Source organism: Dermochelys coriacea, chromosome 5, assembly GCF_009764565.3.
Source record: "Dermochelys coriacea isolate rDerCor1 chromosome 5, rDerCor1.pri.v4, whole genome shotgun sequence".
NCBI classification, from domain to species: domain Eukaryota; kingdom Metazoa; phylum Chordata; order Testudines; family Dermochelyidae; genus Dermochelys; species Dermochelys coriacea.
In genome coordinates, this window is record NC_050072.1 from 90845988 (window position 1) to 90870258 (window position 24271).

The following is a 24271-nucleotide window of genomic DNA, read 5'->3' on the forward strand; positions in this document are numbered from 1 at the left end:
AGATGTTGGGGGTGGGGGGGGGGGAGTGGATGAGGCGGAAAGGACCCAGCACCCGTAGGAGACGAGTGGGGGGCTGGGGCACGTGTGGGGGCTAAAGAGGGAAGAAGGGAAGGCGAGACGGGCTTGGGGGGCCGGGCTGAGAGAAGGGAGGGATGTGGGGAAGAAGTTGCCGAGGAAGCAGCCCGGGTTCGGGGGCGGGCGGAGGTGGGTCCCGGGGCCGGGGCTAAGGGGTAAAAGGGGGCAAGGGGCGGGGCTGAGGGAAGGATGTGGGGAAGAGGTGGTGACAGGGAAGCAGCTCGGGTTTGGGGGCGGATCCCGGGGGAGGGGGGGGGGCCGGCTGCTCCCCGCCCCGTCTGCCGATAGGTCCGGGCCGGGACCCTCCCTCGCCGCGGCTGGTGAAGTTCCCGGGCGGCAGCGGAGGGGCGGCGTGCGGGTCTCGCTGCGGCTCCGTGGCGGTCAGCCTCCCAGCCCGGCCCCGCAGCTGCCGCCACCATGACGGACCAGTCCCCGTTCGACACCAACGTCGTCACCCTGACCCGCTTCGTGATGGAGGAGGGGAGGCGGGCCCAGGGCACCGGGGAGCTCACCCAGCTGCTCAACGCGCTCTGCACCGCCGTCAAGGCCATCTCCACCGCCGTGCGCAAGGCGGGCATCGCCCACCTGTGAGTCGCCGGCCCCGGCCCCGGCCCCGGCCCCTTCATCGGCCCCCAGCCCCTCACCGTGGGGCGGAGCCGCCCTGCCCGGCCCCTCCGCCGCAGGAAGGGGATCGGCCACTCGCCCCAGCCCAGCCGGGATTGCGCCTCCAGGGGCGGGAATCCGCCACCTCGGCACGGCCAAGGGCTTCCAGAGCCTCTGCCAGCGGAACTTGCTTTAGGCGGGGTGGGCCCCGCCCAGGCAGGAGCGGCGGAAACTCCCTGAAAGTGTGGGGGAGGGTTACCGGCGCCGCCACCGAGAGCCCGCCCTGGCGCCGCCTCTTCTTCCCCTCTCACGCCGCAGCCCAAGACCCCGCCCCCCGCGCGGAACTTCCCCCTCCCCCAGCTTACGGCGGGGAAAGCGCTGGGGCCCCGCCCGGTTCCGGCGCCCCTGCGGCAGAGCAGCGTTGGGTGGGGGCTTTGCAGAGCTGGGGCCTCGCACAGCGCGGGGACGCTAGTTTAGGGAACTGTAAAGCAGCGTGCGGCGTTATGGTGGCCTGCCAACGTTAATTGCAGTCCTAGGCTGAGAGAGGTTATTGGGAATAAGATTTCTACCCAGCTAAAAACCAAGACCGCCGTCCTCGGAAGCGTAGCCCAAAGGTGCCCTTGGAGGACCAATCTCATATTCTGTTTATGAAGCTAAAATTGCGTTTAAGGATTAGCAACGTGGAGGAACCTTACATTGACAGGTTCCAGAGTAGCAGCCGTGTTAGTCTGTATTCGCAAAAAGAAAAGGAGGACTTGTGGCACCTCAGAGTCTAACAAATTGGTCTCTAAGGGGCCACGAGTCCCCCTTTTCTTTATTGACAGGACTGACTCTGTGTAAACAGCATGGGAAGGAAGGTGTGTACTACTTAAATAGCCAGCCAGGTATGGCAACCCCAGTGTTGGCAGGCTGCGTTATCATGGATACATTGTGACACTATTACATATAATGCTTAATCTTAGTTAATGTGTTAATTAGGCAACACTTTGCCCAGCTGAGTATTCTTGCCACCTCTTTCTGAATAATATACACTTAAATTTATTACCTGACTATATATGGCTCAGTATTGATATATTTGCAGACAAAACAACTGCCCTGCCGATGTTCAAATTCAGAATTAAGTTTGAACCTTTGTCCTCCTAGCCTACTGTTTTGGCAGAGCCTGGCAGTTGCTTCAAATGGTGGGTGGTATTTACAATTCAGGGTAATCTTCTTGCACAAAAGTGCTTGGCTCAATCTCACCTATGCGTTTTCTTGCTCATTTCAGTTTGTACCATGACTTTAAAAGATAGGGAAATGTAAAGAGTCTGTTTGCCAACTTTCCTTGTTTGCAACCCATGTAACCTTTGTAACTTAATTAACAGAAGCTTCAATTCTGGTTTTTAAATGGATTTAAGCAATGTAATCCAAACTAGGGCACTCAGAAGAAAGAAGATGGGGCACGTTTCAACTTTAGCTTCCAGAGGGATTGGACAGTGAATGAAAAAATAGTCCTATTGCCCTTTTAAAGATATTTAAAATGGCTGAACTACTAGCCAGCTATTTAATGCTGCAATTCTAAACTTTAAGCAATTTTATCAATTGCTCACTTTCAGTAGCCTTTCATTTGTGTCCAAGTAGGTTCTACTATTTTTTTTAATCTGTCAAACCTCTTCACCAGTAGTTTTTTTTTAAATAAGTCAATAAAAAAAATGATGTGATCTTAGAAGTCCTGATGCAAGACACAATCATGCGCATATTGGGGAAAAGCAAGCTAATACAAGAGACACTTAACAATTTAAAAATTAACCAGGCTTGGAAAGATTCAAGTATTGGTAAACTTTTTTGATTTCATTGTACACACAAACCACTGATGATCATAACTAGATAAATAGCACCAATGTGATAACAGATAAATAGCATTTCTTACTTTGCCTAAGAATTTATTAGAGTTCAATTTAAGGATATTTACTTTATATATTTTACATGATGTTGACAACTTGTCAATGGTTATAAAGCTGTAACGTTTTGAATTTCCACATCGACTATCAAATAACGGTCTGTCCTCCCCCTAATTTTCTGCAATTGTGAAAATTGAAATCTATAAACATAAAAGCTGAGCATAACTGAAAATCTAAATATATAACAAGCATTTTTAATTTGATCCTAGTCAAATTATATTAAAATCAAATTCTCCCATGCCTGTTTAACTATAGATATCCTGCCCTTCTTTCTTTAGGTGAAACTCCCATTGGCTGTGGATATTGGAGCATGTAGGAGTTATCTGTTAAACAGTAAGCAACTCTTGTCATTTGCAGAGATGCACACAGATCAAGGACAAGAGATAGTCTGCAGTTGTACTCACTGTTCTTGTTACTACTATTTTTATGGGTTGTGACTAACAGCCAATCAGAAGTTTTATAAATGCAAATATTGTTTGGATTGTAGTGCATTCTTTCACATGCTAAAGGGATGTTAATTTCTCAGTCTTGGGATCTCAGTTCAGCTCATGCTTCTGGGGAAATAATATTGAGTGCATTTTATCATGTAGCACAAAAAAGCTACCTTAAAGTAGTAGGGGGAAAAAAATTTGTACTCCATGGTCTGTCAGTATCACCTGTTACCTACTTTAAAAAAACCTGTTACCTACTTTAAAAAGTCATTTAGACTCCAGAACATAATGGTAAAAATAAGTAAAATGACCTTTCAAATTTTATATTAGCTTCGCAGGTAAACCAAATGATTGGAAGTTCCAAAACTCCATCTAAACACCTGTCTACATGGGGGTATTAGTGCATCCCAAGTGGGGAATAAATTCTAATACACACTAGCATGTCACACACTTGCTGTCTGTGTGGAACCTGCTGGCATGCACTTAAGTTTCTTAAAGTTTAAGTCAATACGCACTAAGGAGCTTTTAGTGCATGCCAGCAGGGTCCACGCATACAGCAAGTATCTGCATGCTGGTGTGCACTAGAATTTACACTCCAACTGGGGCAAACTAACACACCATGTAGACAAGCTCTCAGCGTTTATCTAATTTTGAGGAACAATAGAGAGTTTTACCTCTCTCTAGTGAGTATTTACTGAAGATAGATGCAATAGTATTGACTCTCAAAGAAGAGAACAAGACAATTTCAATGCAGGGAGAGTAACTGTAGATTTTTAGAGCCCTCAGAGTTGGGCTTTAAAAGAGAGCTGGTTTTAACCTAACTACAGCACAGCTAGTGTTCTGCTATAACTGATATGGCAGAAGCTAAGATATGAAGTGGCCTTCAGTTGATGATAAAATCTTTGTGCAGTTAAACTTTTTTCAGCCTCAAATTTTTGAATATGAAGACACATCTTGATGACTTATGGCTGAATTATCAACTGCAATCTGATTTAATATCTTAGAACCACTTTAATCAGTTTGATTAAAACTTTTTTTTTTTTTTAATAATTCTGTCGGGGGAAAGAAAGGCGAGTTTTACATGAAGTTGTGAAAGAATAAGACTGAGTCAGTCCTTGTGGGGAGCTGGGATTTGTCAGTATCTAGGCAATCAGAGCTAGTACTACAGTGAACTGCTTAATGGTAGCATCAGAAATAAGCTAGTGCTTATTTTCTTGTAATGATAAATATAAGATGAAATTACTGCACTGTAACCTACTTCTAATTATTTTGCATATTGATGACTGGCCAGATACTGTACTAAGCAACTCTCTAAAAAATGCCTACAATAATGACCTATTTCATTAGTGAGCAATTTTATGGAAACTTTACTAATTTGACAACTTACAGCAAATGACAGAAAACATGTTAACCAAAAGGCCTCCAGCAACGCAGAGTAGCCTTTTTATAAATAGGAAATGAATGTTAGCACTAGAAGAAAATTGACAAAACTTCTTGTGTTGTGAAAAAGTTGCTGTAAAATGGAAGTAAAATCTCTCAGTGGATTTTATAAATGACTTGACTAGCTATCTTGACTTCAGATATAGGGCTGATCAACACTGGACCCTTACGCTGGCACAGCTATGTCTCTTGGATAAAAATCAGCATCCTGAGAGATGTAGCTCTGCCAGTGTAATACCTGTGTAGAAAGTGCTGGATTGACAGAAGAACTCTTCCCTCAACCTACTTACTGCCTCTCAGGGATCAACTGCAGCACTTTCATGCCAGCTGAAAACTGTGTGGGAGCCAGCATGGAGAATTTCTGTGTATTGAACTTCCCATGTTCGTGTGGTGTGTGTGGGTTTTTTTTTTTTTTTTTTTTTTTTTTTTAAAAAACCACTATGTACAGATGTGAGAACTGTACCCATTTGAATTATGGATGTTTCTTGTCTGACACAGATAGCTTTGTCTGACCATTATATTTTAAAACTGCTCCAGAAGATTCACTTAATACAGTATCTGTGTAATTTGTTTGGAGACTGAGGTGGAAGCACTTTCCTTTTCCTCATGGCCTTGGTCTGGGCAGGAAATTATCTTCCACTGAGGTGTTTGTTCACGTCATGTATAGATGGGTGAGAAATACTATCACGCCTTTATCTTTTGAAGCAGTGGGGGATGGAAGGAAATCCTAGTGAAATGCTCCGTTAAACCATGCTTTTTAGAAGGAAATTGCAGAATTGAATATCAAGCCATACTGACTTCAAATAATGTGCAGACTGGACAAAACAATGGTAATTTGCCTTTAAGATTTAAGAAATAGCCAGTACGGGAGAGTTAATTCTCAGCTCTTGCTGATGGGAACAAAACGCCTGTCATCCCATTGTAGAAAGTTTGGCATGGAGGAGCCCAAGTGCTTGTTTCAGTGATGCATGGAGCCTACCATATCTGTGTCATTGGGGTCTTGGAGCTGCTCTGTGCAAGCCAGAAGATGGGTGGAGACAGCTGGGGGGGGGGGAAGATGGGCACCTTCAGAGGAAATTTCCTGCAAGCTTCCACTAGCAGAATTGATGCATCCTAGGTAAAATAAAGCTGCCCTCCTGTGATGGAGCTGCTGGGAGGCAGCTGTGAAAATTGCCCAGGACACTGGTGATGTGGATGTAATTCAAAAGCCCTGAACACCCATAAGGGTTAACTAACCTCTAATGCTTAGGATTTCTAATGAGGTCACAAGAGACAAGCCTCGTGAATGAGGCTGGCTGAAGCTAAAAGCAAGGATTTACTTAGAGATGCTACAAGAGGAAAGAACAAGCAGTTCCAGATAATCCCAAGTCATAACTATTACCTTGAAGAACCAGGATTCATGGCTACCAATTTTTAGGCCTTTTAATTAAGTCTTTAATCTACTCCAGCAGAACTTGTCTAATGTTTAAATGCTATTTTTTGTATTAAATTGTGAGTGTCTTATAGACTTGAGACAATAGTGGCTGTTTAGAGGAGCCTTCATTCTGAGATTTCCAATCTTCAGGATAGAGGGAGGAAGAGGAATCGGGCAGTTCACTGGCCACTAGATCAAAACAATCTAATGGAATTATAGTCTCATCCAAAAGTTATAATAGAAGATGGAGGTCAATGATGGCATAAAGTAAACTCTCCAGTGTTGGAGGGGCCAGATGTAGTGCTCCTAATCTTACAAAATGCCATACAATAGAACCTCAGAGTTACAAACTAACCAGTCAACCAAACACCTCATTTGGATTGGAAGTACACAATCAGACCAAAAAAAGCAAATATAAACTACTAAAGTAGTTAAATGTAAACTACTAAAAAAATGCTGGGAAAGCAGCATCTATCTTCTGCATAGTAAAGTTTCAAAGCTATAGTAAGTCAATGTTCAGAATTACGAACAACCTCCATTCCCAGGATGTTCGTAACTGAGGTTCTACTGTATTTTTGTTCCTCATGAGAATCTCTTTCCATTCCTTTAGCTATGGAATAGCTGGTTCCACCAATGTGACAGGAGACCAAGTAAAGAAGCTGGATGTCCTTTCCAATGACCTGGTGATTAACATGCTCAAGTCATCCTTCACTACGTGTGTTATTGTGTCGGAAGAAAACAAAAATGCTATAATAGTAGATGCTGAAAAAAGGGTTAGTAAGTTACAAAACTTGTCAATACTTGGATTCAAGTTAACTTTTACAAATACTCTTCTTCAAATATGTAAAAATTGAACTGGAGTTAAAGATTTCAAAGGCAGTTAGCCAAATACGTGTTGTTCTGGATACAGGAAAATATTGGTAGTATCTGTTCGATGAATATTCATCCCTCTCTCTATTTGAGTTACATTTTCCATTCACTCCTACCTGGTTTCTTTCCTCCAGTTCTGCTCCCACATCTTTTGAGCTTTTCTTCCCCCTTTGGTCCTAAATTCTGTATTGTTTGTACTTCCTTACCTCTGGAGCAAGTTGCATGTGTGCTTTCCCCCCCCCCCCAGATGGTTCTCAAGCAGGCTCTTCCTATAGCATTTTTAGTAAATCACCGAATTACTATTTTTATAGATCAATCCATAAAGGTCCTTCCTCAGGCAAATTTCTCACTGAAGGCAATAGGAGTATGACTCAGCAAAATCTGAGTGAGGACTTTAGGAGTGACTTAAAGAATTGACAGTGTCATTTAATTGTAGGACAAGGGGGGTTTTGTTGTTGTGTTACTGATTTGTAGTCTTTCCTAGAAATATTACATTTCTACTAGTGTTCTCCTGCCTCTTCAAAAATAAAATAAATACAAACAAGTTTTTTTTTTTTTTAAATGTACTATGTGGCCTATGCAGTTGCATTATTTATATGTATTTGCAGGAATGTATACACTTGTTAGAGCAGTATTAGTGAATTGCTCCGGACTCATTTTAATGTGACCATGCCACAATTGAGGTGGTTTTCTGATTCATTTTTTTTTTTCCTAAAGAAATGTATCAAAGTACAACAGAATTTGCTTTGTTGGGACACTTTGGTGCCTTTTGTCCCAGTTAAACACAACCTCCAGTTGAAAGGGCTAAGACAACCCAATGCTGGAGCACCTTAACTTTAAAAAAAAAAAAAAAAAAAACCAACAACCTTTAGCTTTACCTTTAGAGACTCCATGTTAAAGCATTTTGCTGCTGAATCTGAGCTACTGTGCTCTAGCTAAAGCAGAATTACTGCCCCTGTTAAAGAGCCAGCACTGCTATTAAGGATTGCTGGACTTAAATCCACTACTGGGATCATGACTATTAAAGGGATACAATCCACTTAAACACCTCAAATTTTTTTTTTACTCCTACAAACTACAAGCAACTTATTACTATAAGTAAAGGATTAGAGAACTTTCCCTTTGTCAGTATCCGTTGTCTGAGTCTTTCATGCAGCAGCAGCAGGAGGAATTTTTTTTTTTAAATTAGGAAAACAATATAGTAAAGCCACAAATTGGCAGTGGGATGTGTGAGCAGGTGTAACAAATCTCAGCTTGGTGTTTCTTTGAAATACACTGTGCATTATTCAGGCGTTAAGTGTTGTTCTTGATCAGGTAGGAGGTTGTTGTTCCTTTTTAAATGGCTCAAATTGAGCCTAAACAAAAATTGATCTCAGTTTTTCATGCTACTGTGTAAATTAAGACAATTTTTTTTTTTATAAAAAATGAAAAAGTAAAAAATAGCTAGGGTGCTAGGTTTTGCAGGGCCTCCCTAACAGTTGCTGCTTACTGTAAGTGTAGTAATAACGGCTCATCAATGTACGCTTAAAGGATGACCTTTTAGCTTCAGTATTTTTCTTTGACTGTAGCAAGACTTTATTGCACTGCATGTGCCTTTACAAGAACAGTGGCATCATCTGTTCTTTCAATTAAACATTTCCCAAATTCTGTTCATACAGATGCTCAAGCAATTAGACAGTGGTAAAAACTTGGTAAAAGTGGTAAAAAGCCAAAAATAAATCATCAAAATAGTATTCCACGTCTTGAGAATATAGTTACATAACTTTACCTTAAGCCTCGTCTACACTTATATTTATAGCATGCTCACCCCCCCGAGCGCAGCAAGTTTGAGTGCTTGGAGCTGGGCTCCCAGTGCTTGGAGCTATTCCTCTGGTGAAGGTGGATTACCAGGAGTGCTGGGAGAGCGCTCTCCCAGGGCTCGCGCGTGACACCACACACGCTTCAAAGCGCTGCCACGGAAGCGCTTCCTCTGCAGCGCTTTGAAGTTTCTATGGTAGACGTAGCTTTAGTTTAAACTGTGGTTTGTTTTTTTTTTTTTTTTGGCTAGAAATTAACTTGAGCAGATTAGGTGGCAAAACATTTTTATTTGGGGTAGATGGGCAAATAACTAAATCCAGTTCCTTTCTTTATTTTCCAGGGTAAATATATAGTCTGCATGGATCCTCTTGATGGCTCGTCTAACATTGACTGCCTTGTTTCCATTGGAACTATCTTTGCCATCTACAGAAAGGTAAAGTGGGATGCTGTCATGCTAAAACAGTCGGGGGGGGGGGGGGGAAGAAGGGAGGGGAAGGTAGTAGTTCTTCACACTTAACCAGCTCATGATGGAATAAGGTTGGATCCAAAGATTTGATGAAATCCAACTAAATCTACAAATGCTCGGTTACACAATACCTTTGAGTGATATACAGCACTTGGTTAATAGACCTACATACATGCAATCCTGACTGATATTCAATTAGCCAGTTAGATTCCTCTAACAGTGACAAGGATAACAGGAATTAAGTACTTGTTAATTACTCATACAACTTGAGACCAAACAGAACACTAATCTCATCTACCTGAATTATGTGCATTCTTCAATTAAACTAGTTCTCCCATCTTGTACAAGTAGTCCTACCAGCTTGAGGACAGGCTTCCCAGATGGGATTCAGTTTTGAAACATCGCTTGTAAATGTAACATGCCTAATTCATTCTGAAAGATAGAAGTCTCATTTGCAGGCATATGAAATACAGGATTAACATGTCTCAACCATGGAAACCATTGTGTGAGTTCAGACGAAACCCACTTTAACCACCACTTTGTCCATCTTTAACCACCCTGACCCAGGTTTTGATGAACCTGAAAGTAACTTCTTTGGGCTCACTTCACCCGGGAGCAAAAGAAAACAAGTTCTTGGCACTAGTCAATCAAACATTATGACTAAAGTTCCACTTTGTTTTTTAAATTCTGCCTCCGATTCCTGCATCAAATTGAAGGCACTCATTATTAAGGCTACGTTTTAGTCCAGTTATTTTTAGTAAACGTCAGACATTTTACTAAAAATAGCAGTGAATAAAACTGTTGGGGTTGGCAGGGGGAAGGGTGTGCAGGTGGTGGCACAAGGCCCAGGACCCCTGCTGGTGTGAGCGCAAGGGGGGTTGGCAGGGCTGGCAGGCTCCCTACCTGACTCCGCACCTCACCCCCCTCAGCAGCAGGCACCACAGTTCCCAGCCAATGGGAGCTGCGAAGCCAGCGCTCTGGGCAGAGGCAGCGCACAAAACTGTCTGGTGACATCCCCACCAACCGCTGAGCGAAGGGGATGCCGCTGCTTCCGGAGAGCCCCACAAGTAAGCACCACTGAGAGCCCGCCTCACCCTGTCCCATACCCCTGCCCCCTCCCACACCCAAACACTGCTGGGGCCTGATACTGCCCCAGGTGCACTGTACACTGCAGAAGTCACAAAGGTCACAAAGTCAGCCTTACTCATTCACTTTCAAGACACTACATATCTCTACCTCATCTCTTCTACTTCCTGCATTCCACCCTAGCGTTTGACTTCTCTCTTTGGCCCTGATCTAGAAAAGCTCTTATGAATGTACTTTAAATTTAAACATGTGAGCAGCCCAATTGACTTTAAAGTTAAATCATGTATAGAAGAGCTTTGTCAGATCAGGGCCTGTCTCCCTTGCTTTCATCATGAATTATTTGTATAACCATAGCGCCTAGGAGCCCAAGTCATGGACCAGGACCCCAATATACTAGGCACTGTGCAAACACAGAACAAAAATGGTCCCTACCTTAAAGAGCTTAGTATAGCATATGAGCAGAGAACAGATAACTTGGGGGGGAGTGGGGATTAACACGGAAACAGTGAGATAATGCCTATCATGCTGACCAGTATTGTGTCAACACACTAGCAGTCTAATGGTTGTGAAGTTTTTGTCGTCATTACAGAACAGCAGAGTTTTAAGCAGAGACTTCTCTACTGATTTTTTTTTTCCCTTTAATTGGTGACCATACTCTAGCAATAAGCTTAAACAAATATCTATTACGTTATTGCTGCTCTTCAGTAGTTGAAGGCATGCTGTCTTAGGCCTGGTGTTCCAAAGGCATGCACTAATAGCCTGTTATAGCAGTACATGCTGTTGTGGTTCTATTACTGTAAATGAATGAAACTTATAAAATAGATGAATCCTGGGACTTTTTAGTTTAAAAAAATTCTTGACACTCTTCCTTCCTATTCCAGGCTTCCTCCGAGGAACCTTCTGAGAAAGATGCTTTACAGCCGGGACGTAATCTTGTGGCAGCTGGTTATGCCCTATATGGGAGTGCTACAATGCTGGTGCTAGCCATTGAATCTGGTGTCAACTGTTTTATGCTTGACCCGGTAACAAAGCCTACATCTGATATGAATAGCTCACTCTTGTAGAGAACAAAATTCCAGAACAGATTTTTCCGAAGTGGATCAATATACAGAACTGCTTCCAAACTAAATCTTAACATCTGAAGATGCAGTACTCTTAAGAGAGCCAATGGGAGTTGATATGCCTATAAAAATAGAATAGATAAACCCCCAAAGAATGCTTCTGGCATTCTTCCCCTCTGCTGGAGATAGTGGTCATTAATAATCTCACTCAAAATTGATAGTTTAGTCAGAGAATCAAGTAAACATGTGCCACCTGATGTGATGAATACTTAAGCATCTTTTGCATTTGCAGAATTTCCCTGAAGACTGTCTCTTGTAGTTTAGTACATTCCTTAACTCTAGTACCTTTAATCTTTTAGCAGACTAGAGATGCAGAAGTACATTTAACATTCTCTTACGCTTACAGATCACATCCTGATTGTTTAAAAGAGTAAGTATGGAGTGTGTATGCATGTGTTTGACATTCTAGAAGCTATTGGCCATCTGACTTTTGAAATAAAAAGTATTTAACATCAGACAGTGCAGTTGTCTGCAGTGATTCAGATTAATTTAAAGCCATTCTATTGTAAATCAGATTTTGCCACTTACTCTTACTAATAGTAAGTCATGTTTGGAACGTGCCATGGCAATAGCTTCAAGGAAGTAGAATTTGATTTTTTTCTATATAGTAATGATTTAAATGTCTGCATGTATTACCACCTTTTTAGTTTGTTTAGAAACAGAGACACTACTTTTTTTCCCCTACGCATGTGAAAACTCACTGCAGTGGAGACTAGAGACCTTAAACATTTGGTAACTATGTACAGATCCTTTCATCACTATGTTATTGTTTTCACTGAGGTCAGACTAATAGTGTCAAACTTGTTACCATCTCATAGCTAGTCAAATTGAGTTAGAAATCTCAGTCCAGCTCCTAATGAATAGGTGTTGACAATCCCTAAAACTGCCCACAATTGCACCTTGGCTATCAGTTGTAAAAAGAAAAGAACTGAGTGGACATGCATCAAACTATTCTCTTGGCACAAGATAATTATTTTGGAGATGGGGAGTGATCAAGTGACAGAAACTTGTATGAGACAGGGCTTATGGGGTATCTTGTGGGTAAGCAAGACTTTTGGTCCAAGACTACAGAGCTATACTTTTTCCCCCCAAGTACTGAATTGTAAAAAGAAAATGGAAACTGCAGTAGGTTTTCACTAAATTGTATGTAACATTCACTTGCCTTTGTTCTCGTGAAGAACGCACGCACACACACAGTTATTGACTTGCTTTCTCATTATTGTCAGGCAATTGGGGAATTCATTTTGGTTGATAAGAATGTGAAAATCAAAAAGAGAGGAAATATCTACAGTCTCAATGAGGGCTATGCTGCATATTTTGATCCTGCAGTCACAGAGTATCTTAAAAAGAAGAAATTCCCTCAGGTAAATGTTCACTTTCTAGAGAAATTTTTCTAAGATACACAAATGTTATGTGCCTCAAACTTTACACTCTGTTATCATGCATACGTGCAGGGTGTCAAACGCCAAAGCTAGGCGAGACTGAACCCTAATAGTGTACAAGTCAAAGTGTACCAACTATTCCTTGGGCTTTGTTTAACTTCATGATCTCTGAAGTCATTTTGTGGATCAGTAAGTCACCATAGCTATTTGTTTATACAAAGTTACAGAGCTTGTTTTTCCTCTCTAATATGCTGGAGTTCTGACTGGGTGTGGAAACAAGACTTGTGCTTAGTGCTGCTTGAAGCTGACTATGACGACTATGATATCCTCTCGCTTAAAGGACTACTTAAATGTCAGGGTCTGTTTTAAAGCTTTGTGAATACCTGCCATGAAGCCAGAAATTGATAGGTGCCAATAAGAACTTAGATAAATTTCCTCTGTCATACCCAACTGGATGTTAACTTCCTCCTTAATTACCCAGAACAGAGTCTGGCCAGGTCCCCAGAGCTACCACCCACTGTTAGAAATCCCACATGGGAACCCTATTGACAACAGGTGGCTTTGCATCTTATCTATGTCCAGTGCTAATTGCATTGGCTAAGTACTACCTGATGAAAGATTTTATTTAACTTGTGTCAGAGCTAGCAGGACCTTGATTTGATAAACTGACCTAATGAGAATCTTGATAAAATTAAGGAGCTCTTTGGAGTTAGATCTGGAGTAACTTCAAAATCAGACTGAAGTAAAGTCAGCTGTTGCAGATGTGAAAAATACTGTTTTATCAGTAGCAGTGTTCTATGCAATGATTGATCTTCCTTTGCTATCAGCACAACTATAATAGGGCATAATTCTTTTTACAATACAACATGCCATCTCAAAGACTGGCATATTTTTGTGTAGATTTTTATAGGGTTTTAAAATAAACTTAGTTCTCACTTGACCGCTTTGGAGACATGCAGTTAGTGTGATATCTGAAATTGAAACTTCCCCTTGCTGCCCACTGTTTCCAAGCTAGAAAACCATCTCTGAAAGTACATCTACACTGCAGCTGGGACTGTGCTTCCCAGCTAGGGTAGACAGATACACACTAGCTCTGCTTGAGCTAGCATGCTAAAAATAGCAATGTAGCTGGGAATAGCCACCTGCTTACAAACCTAGCTGGATGCCAGGGTATGTAGCTGGGTGGTTAGCCCAAGCTGCTACCTGTGTGGCACCCCGGCCACATCACTATTTTTAGCATGTTTGATCAAGCAGAGCTAGCATTAGTCTTCCCCAGCTTGGCAGCATGCTCCCAGATGCAGTGCAGAGTCACCCTAAGAGTGGGAAAATAGTGTCCATTCTCATTCAATCTTTGAGCCCTCTCAAGCAAAGGAATAACGGAAGCTTTCACAAAACTAAAGAGGCTACTAACAAATCATTCCAAGCAGATAACCTTTTTCTCTGTCCCAAATCTTCTTTGAATTGGTGTTCCTGAGGGGAAGTGCCATCTCCTTGCTAAGCCATTCACTGTTTAGTTTGTGAAGATTTTCCAGAGGAGAACAAAAAGCCTAAAGAAAATCTGTCTAACTTTTATAGTTTCTCTCTGTCTAGCTTTAAACTAAATGACCTAGCTTTTAGCCTTCTGGCTCAATCCTCTGGTTTCTGAGAGTGGAAGCCTAGTCCAACTGCAGGTTAGAAGCTACAACTTCACACTGTGCCTGCTGCAAAGCTGAAAACTAATCTGAGCCAAACCAACACTTCTCTCTCCACAGCAGCTGTGGGGCCCAGTGCCACACTGGTTATTCTTGATACAGGGGACTAGTTGGACTCCATTCAGATATCATGAAGAAGAGGCAGGAGGATGGGATATGGAATTCCTTGCCCCTAATCACATCAGAGGGAAAGGATCGATCCTGGAGACTCTCCCAGTCAATCACTATCTCCGGCCGTGGCAGCGCAGTAGGTCTGCCTGCCTGCCGCAGCCCCACACCATTCCCTGAAGTGGCCAGCATGCCCCCGAAACCCCTGGGGGTGGGTGGGGGAAGAGGCAGGGGGTCTCCACACACTGCTCCTGTCTGCAAACACAGCCCCCGCAGCTCCCATTGGTAAGGAACAGGGAGCTGCAGCCAATGGGAGCTGCAGGGGTGGTGCCCGCAGAGTCAGGCAGCCTGCAGAGCCACGTGCCACCCCCAGGGGCTGCAGAGGCACATTGGCCTCTTCTGTGAGCAGCATGGCCACGCGGTGCACTACTGGCTGGCAGGGGTGGCCCGGCTCATGATAGGGAGGAGGCGCTGATGTGCCTGAGTGGAGCCAAGCCCCACTGCGCCGCCAATTGGAAAGTGCCCCCTTCCCGGAGCTAGCACCCCATACTCCCTCCTTCACTCAAACTTCCTCCCAGAGCTTGCACGCCCTGCCCCAGGCTCAGCCCAGAGCCCCCTCAGCCAGAGCCCACACCCCCTCCCAACCTCCTGCCCCAGCCTGGTGAAAGTGAATGAGGGTAGGGGAGAGCAAGTGATGGGGAAGAGGGGGTGGGGTAGATCCTGGGTTACCCTTAAATTCAGAAAGTGATCTTGGGTGTAAAGGTTGGATATTATTGCCATAGAGCAAAATATAATAAAGCCTCTATTGACAAACACTAGCCTTATGAATAATCAGTTCTGAGCCATTTTTCCTGACAAGAGGGAGTTGGGGGGAGGGAAGTGGAAGTACTAATAGTAATGCTAATAATTAATAGTGACCTCAAATGTCAACAGCCCTTCAGATTCCAGTGCATTGGAAATTGCTTTGCAGTGGTTTGAAGGACAAGAAGAAAGTGATGATGCAGTGCACTGGTACCTACTGCAATTTTGAGATGTTGCAAGTTATGAATTTGATCCCCCCTGCTAGTTCATAAAATATGGGTTCTGCTATAGATCTGATTTAACTTATAGCTCTGAAGTGGTGTAATCTGGTGGGCACAACTTGATGGAGAGGGGCTAGGGATAGCACTGGTTGGTTGGTTGGTTTTGTTTTTGCCCAATGGAACACAGCAACTCTAGCTTCTAACGTTGTCTTGTCAGTACTATGAAGGTAGCATGCTTAAGGCTCTGAACTGGGAATCTGAAGTCCTGTGTCATATTTGTCTCTGCCACTGACCTTTTGTATGACTTAGATGCAAAATGACTTGTCCAGTACCTCTGTTTTTCCCCATCTGTAAAATGAGGGTGACAATTAAGCTTTCTTTGTAAATTACTTTGAGTTCTATGGATAGGAAAACACTATGCAAGAGCCAAGTTATTACCACTAAAAAAAGCTAACAAGATTTAATCAAAGGTTGTTTATCAAATGTCTTTATACAGGATGGCAGCTCTCCATATGGTGCGAGGTATATAGGTTCTATGGTAGCTGATGTACATCGTACTCTGGTGTATGGAGGAATCTTTTTATATCCAGCCAACTCCAAAAGCCCTAAAGGAAAGGTAAAAATAAATTAACCTAATTTTAGAAAGTATGTAGTCTGATACAATCAGTGTTGTCTAAACTATTCTAAGATTTTTACAATGTAACAGCCAGTTTTTAAATGTTTTATGGTGCACAAATGGCAAGAATATATCTACTGCCACGGTTTGACACTACAGGATTTTTTTTTTTTAAGTAGCATTAAAACACATTAAGAACTGGGTGCTCCCCCAATAAGCCAGTCAGTTCTGCCCTTTCTCACCATATCATTGTGGGATTCCTCTGCTGTTCTCCTGGTTGTGCCAGAGGCCCATGGGTTCCCACCCCCCCGAGTCTCTCCCAATCCCCTGGCCTCTTTCATAGATTCATACCTTCCAAGGTCAGAATGGACTATTACAGAGGTGGACAAACTACGGCCCGCAAGCCACATCTGGCCCACAAGACCGTCCTGTGCGGCCCCTGAGTTCCTGGCCCAGGAGGCTATCCACCCCTCCCCTGCAGCCACACAGCAGCACAATGCTCTGGGCGGCGGGGCTGCAGAGCCCAGCCTGACCCAGTGCTCTGTGCGGCATGGCTGCCTGTCCTGGTGCAGCTGTGCTGCCAGCCACTGGTGCTCCAGGCAGCACAGTAAGGGGGCAGGGAGTGGGGGGAGGTTGGATAGAGGGCAGGGGAGTTCATGGGGTGGTCAGGGTCCTGGATAGGGGTTGGGGCGGTCAGAGGACACGGAATGGGGGTTGAATGGGGGCAGGGTTCCCATCAGGAAGGAGAGGAGGGGGTGGGGGGGCAGTTAGGGGTAAGGGGTCCGGAGGTGGTTGGATGGGGCGGTGGGGGACAATTAGGGGCAGAGGGTCTGAGGGTGGTCAGGGGACTGAGAGCAGGGGGGAGGGGATGGGGTAGGGGTCCCCAGGGGCTGTCAGGGGGTGAGAAGTGGGAGGGGTCTGATAGGGGGTGGGGGCCAGACCATGCCTGGATGTTTCTTTGGGGAGGCACAGCCTCCCCTAACTGGCCCTCCATACAATCTGAGAAACCTGATGCGACCCTGAGGCCAAAAAGTTTGCCCGCCCCTGGACCATTGTGACATCTCATCTCACTTCCTGTATAACACAGGCCACAGAACTTCCCCAAACTAATTCCTAATGCATATCTTTTAGAAAAACATCCAATCTTGATTTAAAGATTGCCAGCAATTGGTAAATTGTTCACTGGTAAAAATGTAAACTATTTCCAGTTTGAAATTGGCTAGCTTCAACTTCCAGCTGGTAAAATAAAAATCTCCTGGAGATGCTTTAAAGCAGTGATTCTCAACCAGGGGTACACATACCCCTGGGGATACACAGATCTTCCAGTGGGTACATCAACGTATCTAGCTATTTGCCTAGTTTTACAATAGGCTACATAAAAACCACTAGTGAAGTCACTACAATGACTTGTTTATACTGCTCTATATACTGTACATTGAAATTAAGTACAATATTCTAATTGACTTTATAATTAAATAGTCAAAATAAGTAAGCAATTTTTCAGTAATAGTGTGCTGTGACACTTTTGTATTTTTATGTCTGATTTTGAAAGCAAGTAGTTTTTAAGTGAGGTGGAACTTGGGGGTACACAAAACAAATCAGACTCCTGAAAAGGGTACAATAGTCTGGAAATGTTGAGAGCCACTGCCTTAAACGAGCTATTGCTTGCAGAACCGTTCCTCTATTCTCTACCACCACTCTCTGATCTTGTGGGAAAGTGTAGTAACTATAGACATTGCATTTGTTGTCCACCCTCCCATCCTTACAGAACTGGTAATGCTCAAACTGCTCTGTTCTGTGCTTTCCCCTTTCTCCTCCCAAGAATAGGGGAGGACAACTGTTTATTCAGCAAAACTTTAATCTGTTTTGAAAACTTCTGGGTGAAGTTGCTTCAGCTTGTAGATAAAACGCAGTTACTCATTACACAAACTGACACAATAGAGGTTTTTCTCAATGCAAACTTCAGTGACCTGTAGTTGTTTTTAAACTTATTAATGAATAGTTAAGTGTTGTGCAGTCACTCACTCTACAGCAGTGGTTCTCAACCTTTCCAGACTACTGTACTCCTTTCAAGAGGCTGTGTCTTGTGTACCCCTATGTTTCACCTCAAACTATTGCTTACAAAATAAGTGTCGCGTTACACTATTACTGAAAAATTGCTTACTTTCTCATTTTGTCCATATGAAAGTTTAGTTTGTACTGACTTTGCTAGTGCTTTTTATGTAGCCTGTTAAACTATGCAAATATTTAGATGAGTTGTACCCCCTGAAAGATCTCTACATATCCCCAAGGGTACCTATACCCCCCTGGTCGAGAACCACTTCTCTACAGTACTCCGCATTAATTCAAGTGCTGCACCATGCCTGCAGTTAACAGGAAGGTGAACGATCTCCATAAAGAGAGCACAGGGCAACACAATATTCACGATGTGGGAAATGGGGACAAATATGGCCAAAACATCACATGGTAGGAAAAAGATACCATATATAAGCTTGATCTTTGCTTCAAGAGGTAATTTTTAAATATGAAATATTTACTGCTTTTTCTACTTAATATGATTAAGACTAGAAAACTTTGATATACATTTTATACAAAATATCCTGAAATAACGTACTCTACTGATCACTATAATTTTTGGTTTCTGTCTTCCAGCTGAGGCTTCTCTATGAATGTAACCCCATGGCATTTGTAATTGAGAAGGCTGGGGGAATTGCTACTACAGGAAACCAGGCAGTGCTGGATATAGTGCCTGAGGATATCCACCAGAGAGCACCTATTGCCCTAGGATCTCCTGATGATGTGCAGGAATACATTGACATGGTCAAGAAGCATTCAGCCAAGTGAAATAGCTGCAGTACAAAGAAGTGCCTTACAGTTGGACCAAACATACTGTGAAGTACTACTGACTTAAGCTATTGTAGGAAAGCAAGAGAACCATATTTTCATTGTGTTTATCCAAAAGTAAACTGTTAATAGGTGCAACAAAAATGCATTTTTTTCACTATGGCATTAAAAGCAAAACTTTAAGGGAACAGTGTGCTTCCTCATCTCATAACTACACAAAATCCACCATATTTGATAAAGAAGTTTTGTGTTGTAGGTAAAGTGGCCATCTGCAGACACACACACACACCCCCATCCCATTTCCCTCCAGTGCTAAGGAATGCCACAGCTTTTCTGAAAGATTTCTCCCTGCAGGTGGCTGGCTGCAGTTTCCTTGTAGACTGACTTATTGGGCCTTGTCAATACTAGAATCTTCAGTCCTGTTGCAACATTTGTAAATGCTAATCTAGATATTCCACAAACACTTGTTCCAGGACACAGATATTGTTCCTAAAGGCATCTTGAAAGCATGGATCATGATAGGTGGTGTAAAGCAAAGCATAGTTTGTTAGTGGAGCCATGGAAAAGCACTTCTGTGCCCCTCAAACAGCCACAAGTCCACTAAGACTGTCCAGAACCACTCCCCTGCTAATTGGTGAGCTCGTATGAGTGCTTCAAAATCCCCACTGTCTGCCATCAGTCTCTGGATAGAGTGTAGGGTGTATGTTGTAACCAATAAAGCCCTCAGCAGCCTGGGACCAGCCTACCTGAGGGAAGCGCCTCTTCCTGCTGACCACAGCAGTGGCACAGGGACACAAGTGATGCCCCCCAATAAGAGTGAGCAACTGGCAGGGCATTCTGGGGGCTCAGACTCTTTGGAACTTGCTCTCCCTACCCCCTTGATCTGAAATAGTCTGAATTTGGTGACCTCCAGGTACATGGCAAGATGTGTTTGATATGGTTTTTGGAAAAGACTAATGGTATGCTTCCCAGCATGACGAAAGTGGATGTGCAAAAGGGATTTCTGTAGGTGTCTGGCTGAGTTCCTGTTGAAATAGCTCCTTAATGCTGCTGAGACTTCATTGCCTTATTAATGTTGGGGCTCTAGAGCCTTGGCTAAGCATATTTTTTTTGTTTTTAAATCTAAACAGAGGCTGAGGACATAGCTCCTACCAGCTCTCTCAAGGATACATGCAGCTTAGAAGTAGCTTCTTGGTTTTTATATTTAAAATTTGCATTAGAGTGGCTAGCCAATCCATGCACATGAAACAACAGGTAGAAGGGGTACTGTACCTGTTAGTATTTCCTTGGCTGTGTCTTATGCTGAACTACATCAGGAATTCCTAGCTGGCCCATATCTCTCTTTAAAGATTACACCCTGGAAGAAGGTAAAGGTTATAGAATGAAGGACCGTACTGCCTAATCATAGCAGTTCAGTTTTTAGATTAGGTAGTGGGGATTTTCTCTCTTTGGGGGCAGGGGGGCGCTACAGACTGTCATTTTAACAAGTTAGTGTTGAACGTTAAGGGGTAGATGTTAGCTGTAAAATATACAGGGCTAGTTTGAAAGCTCACATGTTCTTGACCGCTTTTTAAATTTGTTGTAACCATTTACAGAAAAATCTGCAAGATACTTATAAATCCATGGGCAAAGTTAGCCATTCATACTGAATGGAAGTGAAAAGATGACTCTCAGAGTAAATCTTTAGCTGCAATTGCCATACTGGCTACTCTTCTGCTAAGACATTGAAGACCTTTGGCATTTGGTGAAAGGTCATCAGCTCTGATTACAGCCAATATATGCAACTCAAACTACTAACATTTAAAATTTGGAGCGGAAAGGGGAGGAGAGGGGCCACAGATGTCATGTTTAAGAAGCAGCTGTAGCCCCCATCCTAATAAAAACGTGAATCATTACCACTTCTTTTGTAGTGATTGTCAGGCAAAACAATAGACGAATCCTATCAAACTGGATCTTGACAAGGCTTTGTTTATTTTAAATTACTGTACTTTTCTATAGCACCTCCATCTTAAGGGCTGCTCAAGCATTTTTATGAACATAATTGCACACCTGAGTGGTTTTATTCCCCTTCCCCATATTAAACACTATTGCTCATTCACAGTATTAAACACTTATTTTGTCCACCAAACTAGCTTAAATACCTTCTCCTATGTGACCTTGTGCATCTTTGGCAGAACCAGGAATAGGACTCAGATTTCTTGACACCCAGTCTTGTGCCTTAACCAGTTGATCCTGCCTCTTTGTTTCCACTCTGAACCCACCACTTGTCTACAATAAATCTCAAAGCTTGCAAGTAGAATCATATGTGGAAATTAATGCAGTATGTAGGGGTGTACAAGTGCTGGATTATTGCCTTTCATTTTATAAATACAAAGGGTACTGACATTTATTACCTGCTTTAAGATTTAATGGACTTTGCACCTGAAAGAAAAGATCAAATAATGGTTCTATTAGCTTCAACAGCACTCTTTGAACCAACTAAAACAAATTTTTGATTAGAATTGTTTACTGACCTTTATCCCCATTCCAGTGGGGGGATAAATATAGATACATGGGTTCTGAATCTAGGATAAATGGAACAAGTGAGGCAGATCATAACCATCCTGCCATTCCTGTGTTGCTAAATGGGCTGTGGTTGGATGGGCCCAGCAAGATTCTGGCTAGACCGGACAGAGGTTTAGGGTTAGAAGGATTCCAGTATGGAAATGGTTGAGAGTTGCTGCTTAAGGCTGCATGTACAACTTTAACTCTGTTCCCTTGTGAGTAAGCAATAGTTTAATCACACTCTTCCTCAAGTAACAAAATATTTTAGGTTTTTCTCTTCATATGGAGCCTCTTCAAAGAAAGAAAAGTCCTACAACCTGGCAAAAGATGCTCCAAAATATCAATTACTAATAGTTTGACTCGTGCTTTGGTGCTAGATGGAAGAAAATATTCTGGAAATTATCAGCATCTTGGAGGAAGGTAACAGAGTTGATGGATCTCCTCAAGGTTTGAGTGCTAGCTATCTGAGTAACTCAATTTGCCACTCCATATGCTCCTTCCTTAAAGATATGACAAAGATCCCAAGAGCTGAAGTCTACCAGATACAGTATGCTCCTATCCCTTACTCCTTGGTGTCATGTAGCATTGTCAGTTTTTGATTTTTAAAGGATGAGATTGTACAATTTAAAGCTTCTTAAAGATCCCTAATTTATGTACTGATAGTTGATCAAATGAACAGGAACTTAAAATGCTACAGGTTAAAAAGATTTCAGTTGCAAGTCATTATCTAGTACTGCAGCTCTTCTTAACAAAAGTAAGGAAATGTAACTATAAAGTTCACAATTGGGGCTAACTTTTTCATACCATGTGCTTTTTGCATCGACACTCAGTTTGTCCTTATTATCTGTATTGACAAAAAACAATACCATGTGTAATTAAAATGTTAATATCAGCTCATGTGTAATTGTTAGGTTAGAGAGCATTTATGCTATCAGTCCTATTTCAGTTGCATTTCTCTGTCCACACACAGCAGTATTCTAACAAATAATACTGCTTAGCTCTTATATAGTGTTTTTTTCATCAGATCTTAAAGCACTTCACAATCATAAGGCTGTCCAAGCATGCTGAGAGTGTAATGCAGTTGCAAGTTAGTGCCTATCTCTATTAGAAAAGTTGCACCAGTGTAATAACATTGATTTAAAAATCAATCTAGTGACAGTGCTGCAAACTTGTAGTGTATAGAAATCCTTAAAGTTTAACTTGCTCTTGTAAGTTATTGAATAAATAACTACTTAGCCATATATCAGGCCTTAATTCACCAGTGCTTTTCACCTACACCAGCACTGTGATATAAAGTTAGCATGGACTAAGAAAGAATGATAGTTGAACATGATCAAAGCAGGCTAACAAGGAATATAAGACACCTCTAGAGAAAATTTGTAGCAAATTGATGTGTATATGCTAAGCATGTAGTGTCTAGTTATATAATTTAGCATGCCAGAACAGTTCCCATGAGACAATGAACTAAGCCTCACATTACCCGTATAAGGTAGGTATTTTAAGTACTAGCCTCTTTTTTACAGTGACACGTTTAAAATGTGATTTTTCAAAGATGTAGTACTCTGCAGCCCTCCTGCCCCCAAGAGAGGCCATGCAATTTCCACTGATTTTACTGCATATTGTGCCAGTGCTGAATGGTGGTGGTGGCGGCTGGTGATACACATATCAGACTAGACTGTCTGGTGGCCCCTTCTGGCCTTTAGCGCTATGACTCTAAATGCCTTTGAAAGCTAGGCCCTCTGTGACCAGTGAGCTGAGGAAGCAGACCAAAGTGGGACAGCCAGCAAAAACCAGGTGCCTCCTGGCACTGATCTTTGCTGCCCAGCCCCACAACACTGTGGGAAAAATTTCCAGTTCAAAAACTGAATCTTAGCTATTGACCCCGCAGCTAAATTGCCTAGTCTGTGTTGTACTGGAAGCGAGATTACTAGTGTACCGAATTCAGAGTGCTCAGTGTGATGTGCAGCAGAGTCTATTGCATAAGGAACTAGTGTATCAACAACACTGTTGCATATTTTCTCCATTTGAAATTTGTCAAGAGGATGTCAAATAAGTGAACTGATTTATCTTTCAGACTGTCAGCGGGGGCAAGATTTCATTCTAGTTTGTCTTTATTACAGAGTTCCCCTATCTATCTGCTGAATGGCACTTAACTGACTTGCTAGCAAGACATCTATACTAATAACCTTTCACTGCTGTCCACGCAATAGGACTATAGTATTATGTCTCCAAATCACTAGATTAAATATGTAGAGGAGAAGGGGGAGGGGTAGTTTTTCAGTAGTCTCTTTCCCATGCTGTTTTTATGCACCCTGATCTACAGAACAGGCAGACTCTGCACAGCTATTTCAAGCATTTAAATCACATGGGCTCAAGAACATTTTAATATACGGTGTCTAGGAAACAAGCCAATGGCATTTCCTTAAAATACAGCAGCTACTGAGGAGAAGCAACGTCGCAGGAAAGCAACTGGTTCTAACTAAAAAGATAAAAACTTTATTTGCCAACAACGATGTCAGACAGAAGTCCCTTCGAAACGGATATGTTAACCCTTACCCGATACGTTATGGAAAAGGGGCGACGTGTTAAAGGCGCTACAGGGGAGCTGACACAGCTGCTCAACTCAATGCTGACTGCCGTGAAGGCCATCTCCTCTGCAGTCAGAAAGGCAGGCCTCGCCCACATGTGAGTCCTGTTTAGACATATGGGGGAAGGGAGAAGGAGGAGAGGGATTTGCCTCCACATGAAGACTGGGGAAAGGGCAAAAGTTTTGTGAATTTTTTCAAAAATTCACCCACTTTAAATTCAATATGCCTCTTTT

At 42.6% G+C, this 24271-nt stretch overlaps 3 protein-coding genes across 3 annotated transcripts in view; 2 read left to right on the forward strand and 1 right to left on the reverse strand.

Annotated features, from left to right (window-relative positions):
* The window catches only part of LOC119856417 (aminopeptidase O (putative)), a 372700-nt gene extending 371727 nt beyond the window's left edge, over positions 1-973 (reverse strand). The window contains exon 1 of the mRNA XM_043515026.1: positions 720-973. The gene's annotated coding sequence lies outside the window, so the exon portion shown is untranslated. The remainder of the gene's footprint in view (positions 1-719) is intronic.
* Positions 329-19033, forward strand: FBP1 (fructose-bisphosphatase 1). Its single transcript, XM_038403922.2, has 7 exons — positions 329-662; positions 6514-6676; positions 8911-9003; positions 11004-11144; positions 12470-12607; positions 15943-16062; positions 18715-19033. Exons 1-7 carry the CDS (start codon positions 493-495, stop codon positions 18904-18906), a joined length of 1017 nt encoding a protein of 338 aa, XP_038259850.1. The 5' UTR covers positions 329-492; the 3' UTR covers positions 18907-19033.
* A 4008-nt stretch (positions 19034-23041) lies between these two features.
* Positions 23042-24271, forward strand: part of LOC119856419 (fructose-1,6-bisphosphatase isozyme 2) — a 30295-nt gene continuing 29065 nt past the window's right edge. Inside the window, exon 1 of the mRNA XM_038403921.2 lies at positions 23042-24135. Within this exon, the coding sequence (XP_038259849.1) occupies positions 23963-24135 (173 nt within the window). The 5' untranslated portion in view covers positions 23042-23962. The remainder of the gene's footprint in view (positions 24136-24271) is intronic.

Excerpts from the sequence above, each read along its gene's own strand:
- FBP1 (XM_038403922.2), top strand. The coding sequence starts at position 493 with ATGACGGACCAGTCCCCGTTCGACACCAACGTCGTCACCCTGACCCGC. Across the intron at positions 12,608-15,942 it reads AAAAGAAGAAATTCCCTCAG|GATGGCAGCTCTCCATATGG; the intron begins GTAAATGTTCAC and ends GTCTTTATACAG. Across the intron at positions 16,063-18,714 it reads CCAAAAGCCCTAAAGGAAAG|CTGAGGCTTCTCTATGAATG; the intron begins GTAAAAATAAAT and ends TCTGTCTTCCAG.